Source organism: Rattus norvegicus, chromosome 12, assembly GCF_021556685.1.
Source record: "Rattus norvegicus strain SHRSP/BbbUtx chromosome 12, alternate assembly SHRSP_T2T, whole genome shotgun sequence".
Classification (NCBI taxonomy): Eukaryota; Metazoa; Chordata; class Mammalia; order Rodentia; family Muridae; genus Rattus; species Rattus norvegicus.
The window spans coordinates 6,441,710-6,455,350 of record NC_141545.1 but is presented as its reverse complement, the minus strand read 5'-3'; the positions used below and the strand labels follow the sequence as shown (position 1 = coordinate 6,455,350).

General features: G+C 45.6%; 1 protein-coding gene and 1 long non-coding RNA gene across 12 annotated transcripts in view; one reads left to right on the top strand and one right to left on the bottom strand.

Moving 5' to 3' along the window:
* Positions 1 to 13,641, bottom strand: part of Brca2 (BRCA2, DNA repair associated) — a 41,046-nt gene that overhangs the window by 3,388 nt on the left and 24,017 nt on the right. For 5 of the 10 annotated variants that reach the window (XM_087578697.1, XM_087578702.1, XM_087578705.1 and 2 more), the window contains 9 exon segments: positions 12,288 to 12,475; positions 11,588 to 11,758; positions 9,985 to 10,339; positions 8,758 to 8,913; positions 8,538 to 8,682; positions 7,356 to 7,477; positions 5,542 to 5,734; positions 5,150 to 5,313; positions 4,918 to 5,056 (listed from right to left, as the gene is read on the bottom strand). In XM_087578697.1, coding sequence (XP_087434823.1) covers positions 4,918 to 5,056; positions 5,150 to 5,313; positions 5,542 to 5,734; positions 7,356 to 7,477; positions 8,538 to 8,682; positions 8,758 to 8,913; positions 9,985 to 10,339; positions 11,588 to 11,758; positions 12,288 to 12,475 — 1,633 coding nt within the window. 10 annotated transcript variants of the gene reach the window in all.
* LOC148002002 (uncharacterized) lies at positions 4,913 to 6,143 on the top strand. 2 transcript variants are annotated; one of them, XR_015634499.1, is made up of 3 exons: positions 4,913 to 5,131; positions 5,273 to 5,390; positions 5,565 to 6,129. It is a non-coding gene; the product is annotated as an uncharacterized LOC148002002 (long non-coding RNA). The 2 variants fall into 2 exon arrangements; XR_015634498.1 differs by having other exon boundaries at positions 4,948 to 5,120; positions 5,565 to 6,143.

The following is a 13,641-nucleotide window of genomic DNA, read 5'->3' as shown; positions in this document are numbered from 1 at the left end:
TGTAGCCCTGGCTGTCCTGGAACTCATTCTACAGACCAGGCTGGCCTTGAACTCATGGAGATCAGCCTGCCTCTTACTCCTGAGTACTGGGACTAAAGGCATGCACCCTTCCCCCAATCTGTAGACCTTAAGTTTCCCCATCTACTTCCCACTAAAGAGGAACCAGATTGGATTCAGGACTGTAGCACAGATCACAGATGAACTGGCAGCACCTTGTGTTGTCAAAATGTAAAGAACTGTTTAGAAAGTGAAGGGGGCTTACTGAGAACTACGGGTGGCCTGCACCTGGGCAGCCCCAGGATGTACTTAGGCCAGGCTCTCCCACTGGACGGGGCAGGCCTGTGAGGTAACAAGGGTAATGGTTTCTTGACCTTTTGAATTTCTACCTTCCACATACTGACCTCAGTGGATGGATGACTTTGTTCCCCGTTCAGCAAGGAAACAAAAGCAATCAGAAGAGGTCTATGCAAGTGTCTACCTCTCCATAACTCCCGCATTGGTGGCCCTGTCTAAGTACTTTTGCTTGTCTGTTGGCTCTGACTTTTCTCATCAGAGTGGGTTCAGGATGTCCTGTGCTGACTGCCCAGGGTCAGCCTTTACTCCCCTCCTTAGCCTCTTCAGCATGCACTGTGCCCTCAGTGTGCAGGAACACTTTACCTGAAACCTCTTCTCTTGATCATGATTCTAACCACCACTTTCTTTTCATTCCCTTTAAATAAGTGATGAATCAGAGAAAGATTTGACAGAATGAATCAAAGATAGGATATGCTCAACTCTCACAAGAACAGACAGGAAAGAGGCTGGAGCAGAACAGGGAGAGACGAGAGAAAGAGGCAAGCAACAGTTTTATAGAGAGGAGCTAGACAGAGGGAGAGTGTCTGTGTGTGTGTGTGTGCGTGTTTTACCAGAACAGTTTTACAGAGACAGATTACAGAGGGAACAAGCTAGACACAGGTAAAGACAGAACCAGCCAGAGAATAAGAAGGAGCCAGGAGATTAGAACAGATTGCCAGAGTTAGTTTGAAGCCAAGCAGAGCCATTTAGTCAGAGGCCGAGAGAAGCTTCTGTCAGCTTGACTCTGTCAGCTTAGAGAGGAGTTTGGCTTGGAACAGTGGAGTTGGACCAGCTAGCCATTATTCAGAAAGAACTAAAAAGGGTGAGCAGCTTATTCAGCAGTGAGCCTCCCAGACAACTAAGAAACCTTTACACCAGACACTCAGGAAACAGCCATACCCGCTCTCCCAAATTCTCTCCTCATTGTGCTCAGTCAGCCAGTCTCTCCATGGAAAGGGCTCTGCCACAGTGCCAAAGCCAACCACCAAGTCTTGGTCCTCACCTCACACTTGGGCAGTTTAGTCATACACACAGCAATGCACTTCTTCAACATACTGTATGTGCTCCTTAGCACTCGCCCACCTCTCGGACCTCTCCCATGCATTCACTGCTTCCTTTCTGTGTGCTCCATTCCTGATACTGCGTGTCAAAACAGAGTCCCGTCTCTTCTTGTCCACTCAGAGCCAATGCACTCAGTCCCATGGCTTTGCATCTCTCTGGCATACCGATTCTACTGAGATCTGCATCTTTAGCTCTGACTACCACTGGAGTGATGTCTGCTCTGAAGTTCACGTCTGCTTAGAAGCTTCCCATGCAGTTGACACACCAGTGGCAACTCGTACTCCCCTCTTGTTATCAAGTCTTCTCTATTCAGCAAGCGGCAGTCCCAGTCTTCCACAGCTCCGGACACCTGCACTGTCCCCACCTTCAGAGGGTAACCAGAGCCTGTCTGCTGCTCTTCTGTCTACGTCATCATCCTGTCCTGCCTACACTGTCTCCAGGGCATCCTCCTGGGGTCCTGTTTGTACCCATGCCATCTATACTGTACTTTCAATGGGAAAAGGTCCTCTCTTCCCATCACCGTTTAAATAAAAGTTAAAATATAGATCAGGGAGCCATCAAGATGGCTCAGTGTGTAGAGGTGATTGCTGTGTAACCCTGATAGTCCCAGTTCAACCCCCAGACCCTACATCCAGGCATACAGAAAGAGCCACCTCCATAGAGCTGACTTGCCTGCTGACCTCTGCACATGTGCCACACATAATAATCAACACAAAATTTAAAGTAAATCCAAGAGCCCTCCAACCTGGTTCTTCTGTGCCTCTCTCACTCTCCGCCAAAGCGTGCAGCCTCCCAGGGACTCTCCCCAGCTTTTACAGGCTTCTCTTTCAGTTTTGTCCGGTCCAACACAAACGCTAATGAGGTCTTTTCTGAAACTGTCTAAAATGGCAGCCTAGTGTCAGCTCTCTGTCCCCACCTTGTCCTTTCTGATGTCATTCCTTCCCTTTGGCCCTCTGCTGTTTTGTTTGTCCCCTCCCCCCCTCCCACCAGAGTGCTCCCAGGAAGGAATTCTTCTCTGCTGTGCACCTGGCATGGAACAGTTACTCAACAGACACTGAGAAGAAAGCTGCGGACAAAGGGGACGTCCCAACTGAGAGGCTGGGGCGCCTGCTCCCAGGAAGATGTGCACCACTGCTGCCTTCACACAGGTTAACTCAGAAGACAAGGATGCTCTGGCTAAGCTCGTGAAAGCTGTGAGGACCAATTATAATGACAGATGTGACGAGATCCACTGTCACTGGGGAGGCAACGTCCTAGGTCCTAAGTCTGTGGCTAAGCAATGCCAAGCTGGAAAAGGCAAAGGCTAAAGAACTCAAACTAAACTGGTTTAAATGTATACATTTTCTGTATATAATTACAAAATTGTCTTCCAAAAAAAAAAAGAAAAGAAAAGAAAAAAAGAAAGAAAGTCTAGTTGAGGGGCAGACAAAGTGATGAATTGGAGAAAGTTCTGACAGAATGAGTCAGAGACAGGCTATTCCCAACTCTCATAAGGAAAGGAAAAGACAGGTCGCAGAGTGAACAAGCTAGACCTAGATGAAGACAGAAGGAGCCAGAGAATGAGAACAGATTGAGAAAGTTAGTATGAGGTCAAGAAGGGCAATTCAGTCAAGAGGCTGAGAGAAGAGCCAGAGTAAATCAGTCAGCTTGGAGAGGAGTTGAAGCAGCCGCCAGAGATCAGAAAGACCTAGAAACGGTGAGCTTATTCAGCAGTAAGTCTGAGGCCTAGATAGGATTGTACGGAGACTAGAAGATTCCAGGACTATCCTGGGTTAGCAGACAGAGGCAGTAAGCCTCAGAGATGACAATTATTACAGGAGAACAGAAGTTATTTTTATCGAGTGCCAAGGACGACAGCTATGCTAAAGGAAGAACATGGGTTTGGGAGAGGAGTAGACACTGTTCCGTTTAGGAAAGGCCTCTTTCAAGGCTACACTTGACCAGCAACATGAAGGCACAAAAAGCCAGCATGGCGGTCTTTAGGAACAGTGGGAACAAGTGATATAACAGCAAGGACACATCACACGGGTACAGTGCAATGAGGGAGAGCGAGGAGCTAAACAAGACATGGAAGGCATGAACCTACAGAGGGCTACTGGCTGGACGTCGGTGAAAAGGGAGGAGGGAGCTCTGTAGATAAAATGCACAATACAACAGGGAGGGGCGGGGGTAGTGTCAACATCTGCCAAGTAGTGTGAGCCCAGCTGTGATCCCCAGAACTACAGAATAAAACTAATACATAAATGCATAAGAGAGACGAATCCAGTCAAGATGTTGGAGAATATTAAAAGCTTAAGAGATAAGGGGTTGGAATGTTCCACTAATAGGTCAGATAAGAATTATTTGGTTATGGGGCTGGGGATTTAGCTCAGTGGTAGAGCGCTTACCTAGGAAGCGCAAGGCCCTGGGTTCGGTCCCCAGCTCCGAAAAAAAGAACCAAAAAAAAAAAAAAAAAAAATCACATTACAAAGTTAAATAGCACAAAATAGAATACAAGCTGTTCTCCTGAAATTCTGTTGAATTGTTTTTATCAAGAAAGAAGGCAGCTGGGCTATGGTGGTGCACGCCTTTAACCCCAACTCCCAGGAGGCAGAGGCAGGAGGATCTCTGAGTTGAGCCCAGCCTGGTCTACAGAGCAAGTTCCAGGACAGTCAGGAGTACACAGGGAAACCCTGTTTGGTTTTGTTTTTTGTTTTTTGTTTTGTTTTGTTTTTTTTTGAAACCCTGTCTTGAAAAACCAAAAGAAAGGAAGAGAGGGAGGGAAGGAGGAAGAAAAGGAGGGAGGGAAGGGGAGGAGGGAGGGAGGGGAGGAGGGAGGGAGGGACAAAGAAAGGGTGCTAAAGGCTATCAGGATGGCTCTATGGGTAAAGGGCTGGATTTCAAGCCTAATATCTTTTTTTTAAATTAGTTAATTTATTTATGAGCACACTGTAGCTGTCTTCAGACACACCAGAAGAGGGCATCCAGTCTCATTACAGATGGTTGTGAGCCACCATGTGGTTGCTGGGGTTTGAACTCAGGACCTCTGGAAGAGCAGTCAGTGCTCCTAACCGCTGAGCCATCTCTCCGGCCCCAAGCCTAATATCTCGAGTTTGATCTCTGGGCCCCACTGAAGAAGAGCGCTGACTCCTATAGGTTGTCCCCTGACCTCCACGTAAGTGCAGGAACACCCACACATGTACAGAAAAATGCGCACAAGTGGGTACAAAGATTCCTTCCCCCACTACTTATCAAGTCTCTCAGCGAAGCTCCCCTAGTTATTAGTTTAAAGGCTTTTTTCCTGGATGGTGGTGGCACATCTTTAATCCCAGCACTCAGGAGGCAGAGGTAGGTAGATCTTTGAGTTCACTGCCAACCTAGTCCATAGAGTGACTACAGCCAGGGCTACACAAAGAAACCCTGTGTCGGAAAATAAACCAAAACAAAAGTGAAACCAAACCAGAACAAAAAACCCCCAATTTAAAAAGGCAATGTTTTTCAAGAGAACCAATGAAAAGCTACATCAGATACGCTGTACGTTACCTATTGGTTTTACAACAGAAACTACAACTCCTACTACATCCACTTCAGAACAAGGTGGCTGGAAGGCTGGATCTGACAGTTTGCTGAAGGGAAGGAGCTCCCTGGGCTGGTAAAGCTGGAGCAGGGTCTCACTGGAAACCTACAGGAAGCAGAACAAAGAGTCGGCAAACTGAGACTGTGAAGAGAGCTCTGCAATGATCAAGGTGGAGAACGAGTAAGGGGAGGCGCGGACCGGCAGCTGTTGATACTGAGTTCTCTTTGTGGCTGTTAACTGGATGCTGGGCCACTCAAATTTATTCTTCGATTTTGACACCGAAAGATGATAGATTCTGTATCTCTGTCCTTCTGTTAACAGGGAGGGCAAGTCTGAAGATGGACGCCAGATACTCAACAGAGCTGTTCAGAAGAGAGGGACACGCTGGTGACCATTCACTGAAACATGGCAATTACAAAGACCCAAGGCTCCCTGCTCTGTGGGTGCTCAAAGCCTGTTTTAACTCATTTGATTTTACATCAATTTCAGTTTGTCATTTGGAAGATCACTTTTTAATTTAACAAACTGGATTTAAACACACACACACACACACACACACACACACACACACACACGACTTGCATACTGACCTGATTTTTCTCTTTTCTTGTAGCTTGTAACACGAAGCTTCCACACAGTTGAGACGTCCCTTGATAAACCCTCTTCTTTCTCAGCGGCCTCCAGGGCCTTCCGGAACTCTGACTGGATCCGCGCTTGTTTCTTATCGCTCAGCATTTGTCTGTAGTTGTTCAAGGCTCTCAGCTGCTCTTCGCTGAAACAAGTCTGTGGGCATTTGACACACTGAGACACAGCAGACGCAGCAGCAGTCCTGCCCACCCTAGCAGGGCGGCCTCCCGTGAGAGCAGAGTAGACCTGAGCGAGGGTGCGGGTCATTATTCAGCCTAAAACACACAATGCTCTAGGGACCTCAAACTACCTGAGTCCCTGTGACACATTTCCCTAGGGCTAAGCCAAACACTGAACACTAAGTGCAGCACACCTACATTTCAAATGGGCACTAACAGAATGACAGATTTGTGCCTGGAAAATGTCACTTGACCTTCACAGTGTTGGAGCTGCTGAAAGTGAGGTAGAGAGAATCAATAACTACCCAGTTGACATAGGAGAGGCTGGCTCAATGCCTTTTATCCTTGTCTCCTGTTAATAAACTTAATTAAAAAATGATTTATTTATTTTGTGCATTGGTGTTTTACCTACATCTATGTCTGTGTGAGGGTGTCAAATCACTTGAAGCTAGATCACAGTTTTGAGCTGCCATGTGGGTGCTGGGAATTGAACATGGGTCCTCTGGAGGAGCAGCAAGCACTCTTAACTGCTGAGCCATCTCTGCAGCCCAATAAACTTAATTTAATAATAATTTAATTTACTAGTTCCTCCTTAGAACAGCAGATGTAATTTTTAGAAGTTTTTGGCATATTCATTTATTTAATGTGTGCATGTGCATCTGTGGCTACAGGCAGTTGTGAGTGGCCTAACAGGAGCACTGGGAACTTTGCCAGGAGCTCTGAGCATTCACAAATTTTGCTGTGTGTCTTAGGCGTACAACTTGCCATTCTGCTGCTTAGTCCCCAGAATGCTTGGGACATAGACCCATGCCACACGGTGGGCTAGAAAGCAAGTTTTGCCTGCATTTAAAAAGAAAATTATAGGGGTTGGGGATTTAGCTCAGTGGTAAAGCGCTTGCCTAGGAAGCGCAAGGCCCTGGGTTCGGTCCCCAGCTCCGAAAAAAAGAACCAAAAAAAAAAAAAAAAAAAAAAAAAGAAAGAAAATTATAGTATCTGGGTGCAGTGTTGTACAGCTTCAGTCCCAGTATTCAGGAGGCAGACACAGGCAGATCTCTGAGTTCAAGGCCAGTCTGGTCTACAGAGCAAGTTCTAGGACAGCCAGGGCTAAAAGAAGAAACCCCGCTTCAAAAACAAACAAACAAAACAAAAAAACCAGGGGTTGGGTTGGGGATTTAGCTCAGTGGTAGAGCGCTTGCCTAGCAAGTGCAAGGCCCTGGGTTCGGTCCCCAGCTCCGAAAAAAAGAAAAAAAAAAAGACAAGAAACCATGAAAAATATAGTATTTGAGTGTGTTTAAGTCAGAATGAAACTGGAAGGAGCTGGTTCTCTGCTTGTACCCTTTGGGTCCCAGGGATTGAACTCAGGCTGTCAGGCTTGGCAGCCGGAGCCTTTACCAGCTGGCCTTCTCTCCAGTCTTTTGCCTGCACATTAATCTATGCTTATGTAATACATGGAACTCACAAACTCTTTCATTCTCTACATGATGCAGATTCAACAACTTGCCACAGAAATCCTTCTGAAAGGCTTGCTATAATGGCCAGCAGGGCAAGAGCTTCCCAGAGGGCTGGGGACCAAGGCTCGTCATCTGGCTCTTCCTCACCTCCAGGTGCTCTGGGTCTGATGCATCCTGCACTGCTGCATAGAGCTCTGCACCGTCCTGCAGAGCGTGGACCTGCTGCCGTGTGAGTGCCCGGGACAGCACACGCCGCTGGGCTATGTCTTCTGCAGGAGGAAAGCATCATTGATTGGTTGGACCCAAAACTTGGGAGTGAAAATATAAAGTCAAGCAATAGCACCCAAAGGAGGGAGGTCAGACTATAAAGAGCCACACAGAGCAGCAGGACTGTCACCAAGTCTAACAGTGGGGTCTGATCCCTGGAACCCACAAGGTAGGACAGAACCAATTTACACATTGTCCCTGACTTCTGTACATGCACAAAAAGAAAACATTGAAAAGAAACAAACAAACAGCTATCTACTAATAGTTTCCTTTAAGAAGAGGAGAGAGAAGAGGAGAGAGAGGAGGATGAGGAGCAGCAGCAGCAGCAGACGATGAAGAGACGAAGACTATTGCAGTCACAGTTAAAGCACCATAGGCAGGGGTTTATTTGTAACTTGTACCTTAAACAACTTATTTCTCATATTGATCCATTTATTCATGAAAATGATATACTCTAATGTGTATTTTAAATAAGTTAGATAGTAGAAGTCCAATCTATGTTTTAAAAACGTGCTTTGAGTTTGTGTGTTTGTATGAAAGCGTGATACTCACATGTAGTGTCACAGGATCCCCTGGAACTGGAGTCATGGGTGGTTGTGGGCGGTGCAAACTGAACTCGGGTCCTCTCCAGGACCAGAAAGCACTGTCAGCTGCTGGCTCACCCCTCCAGCCCTATTCTTTCTACAGGTATGCATGTAACATAACTAGGAAAGGTCTGAGGAAACACATGAACACACAATCTTCTGTGACACAAGGGGAGACACCTGTCACTTTTCACTGTCTCAGTGACCTCTGGACCTAAGGACTCAATGACAGTTGGGATCAGTTCAGTTTTTAATCTCTTTGTATGTGTGGTATTTTTTAAGTTAAAAAAAAATTCAGGGGTTGGGGATTTTGCTCAGCGGTAAAGCGCTTGCCTAGCAAGCGCAAGGCCCTGGGTTTAGTCCCCAGCTCCGGAAAAAAAAAAAAATTCAGAATTTTTAAAAAAGCAATTATTGATGAGAACTCATGTAATTATAAAACACTAAGAAATAATGATTTGTAAGGCGAAGTCCATCTTACCTTCATGCTCTTTAAGCTCTGTGTGGACTTTGGTGAACAAGGCCTCTAGTTTCTTCTGCTGGGCCTCTGCAAATCTCAGCGCTTCCTTCTCCTCCTCTCTCTCATTACGAAATATGTACGATCCAGACACCGTCTTCTCCACCCACTGACAATGCATTAAAAACATTCAGATCCTCGCCAAAGAAAGGGATTCCATGGTAAGCTTGAAAGGGCACCATACCTGTAGAGGGTACACTCTCTGAACGATGACATCCACACAACCAACATTTCCTCCATCACTGAACAGTGAGGACAAGGGCAGAGGGAAGGGCCTGGGGTCATGAAAGAACCCCAGCTTGCTGTGCCAGCGAGCAGGCCGCGTGCTGTTTGCAGAAATCTGTACAAATAAAAGAGGAAGTCAACTCTGAAGTTAAACACAGGCAGGTCGGCACATATGCAATCTCAGCCCTAGAGAGGCAGAGGCAGGGAGATCTCTGAGTTCAGGGCCAGCCTGGTTTAGAGAATGAGTTCCAGGACAAAAAAAAAAAAAAGTTAAATACAAATTGAATTCTACTCTACAACTTTTTTTCATTCTTTTGGGATGTTTTAAGAATAGTGTGTGTGTGTGTGTGTGTGTGTGTGTGTATAAGGTGCTAAAGAGATGGTTCAGCAGTTTAAAGCACTGGCTGCTCTTGGAGAGGATCTGGGTTCAATTCTTAGCAACCACACAACCACACGGACGCTCACAACTCTGATCCAATTCCCTCTCCTGGCCTCTGAGGGAAGTGCCTGCATATGGTGCAGAGGCTGGAGAACAGAAATAAATAAACTAAAACATAAAGCTTTTAAAAAAAATCTCAAAGGATGATTGATAAAGGCAAAAAAAGTGAGTAAGCAAAAACTGTACAGAGGGAAAACTACTTCAACGTAATGCATTTCTCACAACTATTTCTACTGTAGGGCTTCGGGTGTAATCTACTGCAGTGCACCTGCCCAGCACGTGCATGTGTGTGTGCGAGCATACACACTCACAATACACTCCTGCTACAGAGGACCACTGATATAGAAAAATAGGTGAGGGGTGGGAGATGGCTTAATTGGTAGAGGTCTTGCCGGAACTCATGAGGTTCTGAGTCCTAGCAGCAGAACACCTGGGAAAATGCCAGGAATGTCAGTATGAACTTGTAATTCCAGGGCTGGGAGGAGGAGACAGAGGTACAGATCCCTAAACTCAATTCTGGTCCAGACTAACTCTTGTTGATTAACCCCAAGTACATTTAGCTCAAGAAGTAGCTCTGCTCTCCCAGCAGAAACCATTAGAGAAACTTGCTTCTTACGTTACTAGTACAGCGTCAAGAATGCTATCCTTTACGATGGACATAAACATACCATCTTAGGTAGATTACCTCTCTCGAATAAGGGAGTCATAGGCTGGTCCTTGCCCACAGCGTACAGTGATTTAACTTACCTTTAGCCTAAGGGAGTCTGGGGCTTCCAGAGGTGCACAGGCATCGGGAGAGCCCACCAGCTCTGCTCCCTGAGTAATGATCTTCTGACCCACAGTGAGTCTCCCACTCTTTACGAGAGCCAGGAGTGGAGGGTCTAGCTGGGCCTTGACAGCATACCACCCATCTGTGAGTTCGATCGTGTCTACTTTGTTACTGTCCTCACTGCTAGCTTTACTGCCTGAAGTTTCAGACACATTTGTGCTTAGTGAAATGATATCAGAAACACAGAGGACAAGCGTTTTTGCTGCTGTATCATCCCTTTCCAGTATCTTCTTGAGAGCTGATCTGCTGCTATTGTCAATTTCCACATCGTATCTGAAAAGGAAACGGAAATGCTGATTCTAGGAACTGTACCCCTGGGGTCTCACTGCAAATAAAACCAGTGAATACTTGAGAAATAATGAAGTTAGTTCATCAGGCACACAACACGGCAGTCAGGAGAGCTTGTGGTACTACCACGAGGACAGTTTAGATCCCAGTGCACACATAACAAAGTGAGTGCAGAGTACGTGCCTGTAACTCCACCTCTGAGGTCACCAGAGACAGAGAGGTAGATGGGGACTTGATTCCATACTAGCCAAGAAAATGGGGGCTCTAAGTTCAGAGAGAGCGACCCCGCCTCAAAGGAATAGCAGAGTGCTAGTGGAGGACACCAGGGCCTCTTCTGGTCTCCGTGCATGCACACAGGAGTGCACATCCACACACACTCACAAATAAATAAATAAGCAAATATTTTTAATAATTAGTTCATTAAGCCAGGCATGCCTTTAGTCCCAGCACTCAGGAGACAGAGGCAAGGGGATCTCTTGACTTCAAGGCCAGCCTGGTATACAAAGTCAATTCTAGAATAGCAGGGCTACACAGAGAAATCCTGTCTCAAAAAACAAAAAAGTTCATTTTTATCACAAAAAAGATAATTTTTAAGATTTTTAGCTAGAACACAGATTGAAAACCAACCAAAGAACATGCAGGGGCTGGACCTAGACCACCTGCACATTTGTAGATGAGCAGCTTGGTCTTGATGTGGGATCTCTAACAATTGGAGCAGGGGCTGTCTCTGACTCTGTTGCCTGCCACTGGATCCCCTTCCCCTAACTGGGCTGCCTGGTTGGGCCTCAGTGAGAGAGGAAGGGCTTAGTCCTGCTGGGACTAGATGTCCCAGGATGGGGTGGTACCCAAGGTGGGCTTCCCCTTCTCTGAGGGAGAGGTACTTGTAAGAGAGGGACTGGGAAGAGGGGAACTGTAATCAGGATGTAAAATGAATCAAAAAATAAATTACTGAAAGCAAAGAATTCAGCTATACATATACTGTTTCTATTGTTAAAATAAAAGCACAAAAGGCAAAAAAAGTTTTACTGACAATCTTTAAATACTGGATTAAATTCACATGTTAAAGGGGTAAAGAGGGGTGGGGGAAGAGGGGCACAGGCTGGTGAACACTGATTTGCCTTAAGTGGGGCCTGTCACTCACAACTGGTTCACACACCACCCTTGATATAGAATCCAGGAGCTACACAGGAAACTACAGATTGAAAGACACTCAATGCCATCCATTCGACTTGCCTGTATTTTAGTTGAAGCAGCACTCGCTCTGGGTTTAGACATCTATTCGCGAATTCCTTAGGAAAAGCAAATTCCATAGCTGCCAGTTTCCATACAATCCACCTGTAGTGGTTAGAGACCCAGACGCTAGAAATCAGCTTTGGATCCACACCTGGAGTGTCACACAGAGCCCTGAGCAGAGAAATAGACAATCAATAAAAACTCAGAACAGTATCGGATGCTACAACTGTCACTACTCCTGTGTGAACTCATGCAGTAAGCCTGTGTGAGTATATGTCGGTAAGGTGATGTACAACTTCTAAGTTGTTGAATCTAAGTACTGAGATTTTCTGATTATATTACTGACATTTATATATTTCTGTTTAAATTTTAGTGCTTATAATTTTAAATTTTATGAAAATATACAGTGAAAGAGGAAATGACACAAATGAGGGAATATCATAAGGCAAACTCAAGTGAATTTTCTACCATAATGTATAAAAATGTAACAGTTTAAAGAGAACAAAAAAATACACTTCAAAGTCCCAGAATAAGTCACATTCGATTTTCAGAAGATTTCAAAGAATGTGTAGCAAAATATACTTTAATAAAAGATTCCAGATTAAAAAAAAGACTAGCAACTTTTAGCTTAAGAGCCGTAAGGAAAGGAGGAGGGAGAGCAAATACATAAGTCAACATAAAATCTGTGTCCACACAGCACCTGTAAAATTCTTCTTTCCCAGCCTTCCCGTCATCGGAGGGGATTAGCCATCCACCATCTGCCAACCGAAAGCCTTTGCCAGCGCACAGAGCTTCTTTACCAAAGTGATCCTCAATGGCAAACTGAAAATACTCAGCGTTTTTGCTGTTAACGCTTATGCATGCTTTAGAAACGCCATACATATAGAGCTGTAAGAAAACAATAGGAAAATCCGACAGTAAATACAAGCCAAATACAGACCTAGAATACAAACAAAACTGAACTTACCCAGAACTAAAATAGTCACTGACCCGGAGTATAACCCAATGATAAAGTGGTACTTAGCATGTGAAAAATCACTGAGTATGAAACACACATGCATACACACACACACACACACACACACAACACACGATATACAAAGCTACACAGACCCCCTCTGTACTAAAAGCATGTTTGTAAACTGCTCATGTGTTCGAGAGTTGGTTACACTTTTCTTTTTTTTTTTGGTTCTTTTTTTCGGAGCTGAGGACCGAACCCAGGGCCTTGCGCTTCCTAGGTAAGTGCTCTGCCACTGAGCTAAATCCCCAACCCCTACACTTTTCATTTGCTCTTGTATCTTCCTGTTGTTAACTCTGCCACAAGAAGGCACTGTGGGAACAAGCAGATAGGCAGTGTTCGCCTTCTCCAGTGGAAGGCTGTGCTCTTCAGCAGTCCACATACTAAAGCTGAGTGAAACACAGATTACCACGGCCCCTGCACCAGGCAGACATCTAAATCCACCAAGTGCTCCATGTTTTTAAGCTACTACATTGTACAAATAACAGATGCTAATAATTTTCTTTTAGAGCCCAGAAGTTAAAGTGCAGGGTCCCACCAGGTGTTTGCTCTCACCCAAGCATGAGCAACCAAGTGTCCTTCCCTTCGGGCAGTGGCTCGGGTCAGACCTGTGTGTTGGAGCACGACTCTTCTGTTCAAATTAGGTGAGTCCGGGTGTTTTCTCTGGGCTGTTACTTAACCCTCTCTGCGCATTAGCCCTCTCGCCTGACAAAATGGTAATGCACTTCTCACAGGAGGCTGTGAGTCTGAAGCCATTGGTAACTGAGGCATGTGAGGCTAGCTCTAGGATGAGTGTCCAGTGCATCAAAGCTTCAACACACTCTGTTAGCGTCACTGCTGTCACTTCCAGCCTTCTGCTCAGGAACATTCTACCAAACAGTAATGTTTTCACTAGAATCAGATATCAGAACCTCCAAAAGCAGTCACTCACACCTTGACTCAAGGCTGATTAGACTCCCCTAGTGCCTAGCTCAGAGCACTTTCGCCATCAAGAAAGTGAGACTGGAGCACAAGCAGCAGTTCTGCAGCACAGATA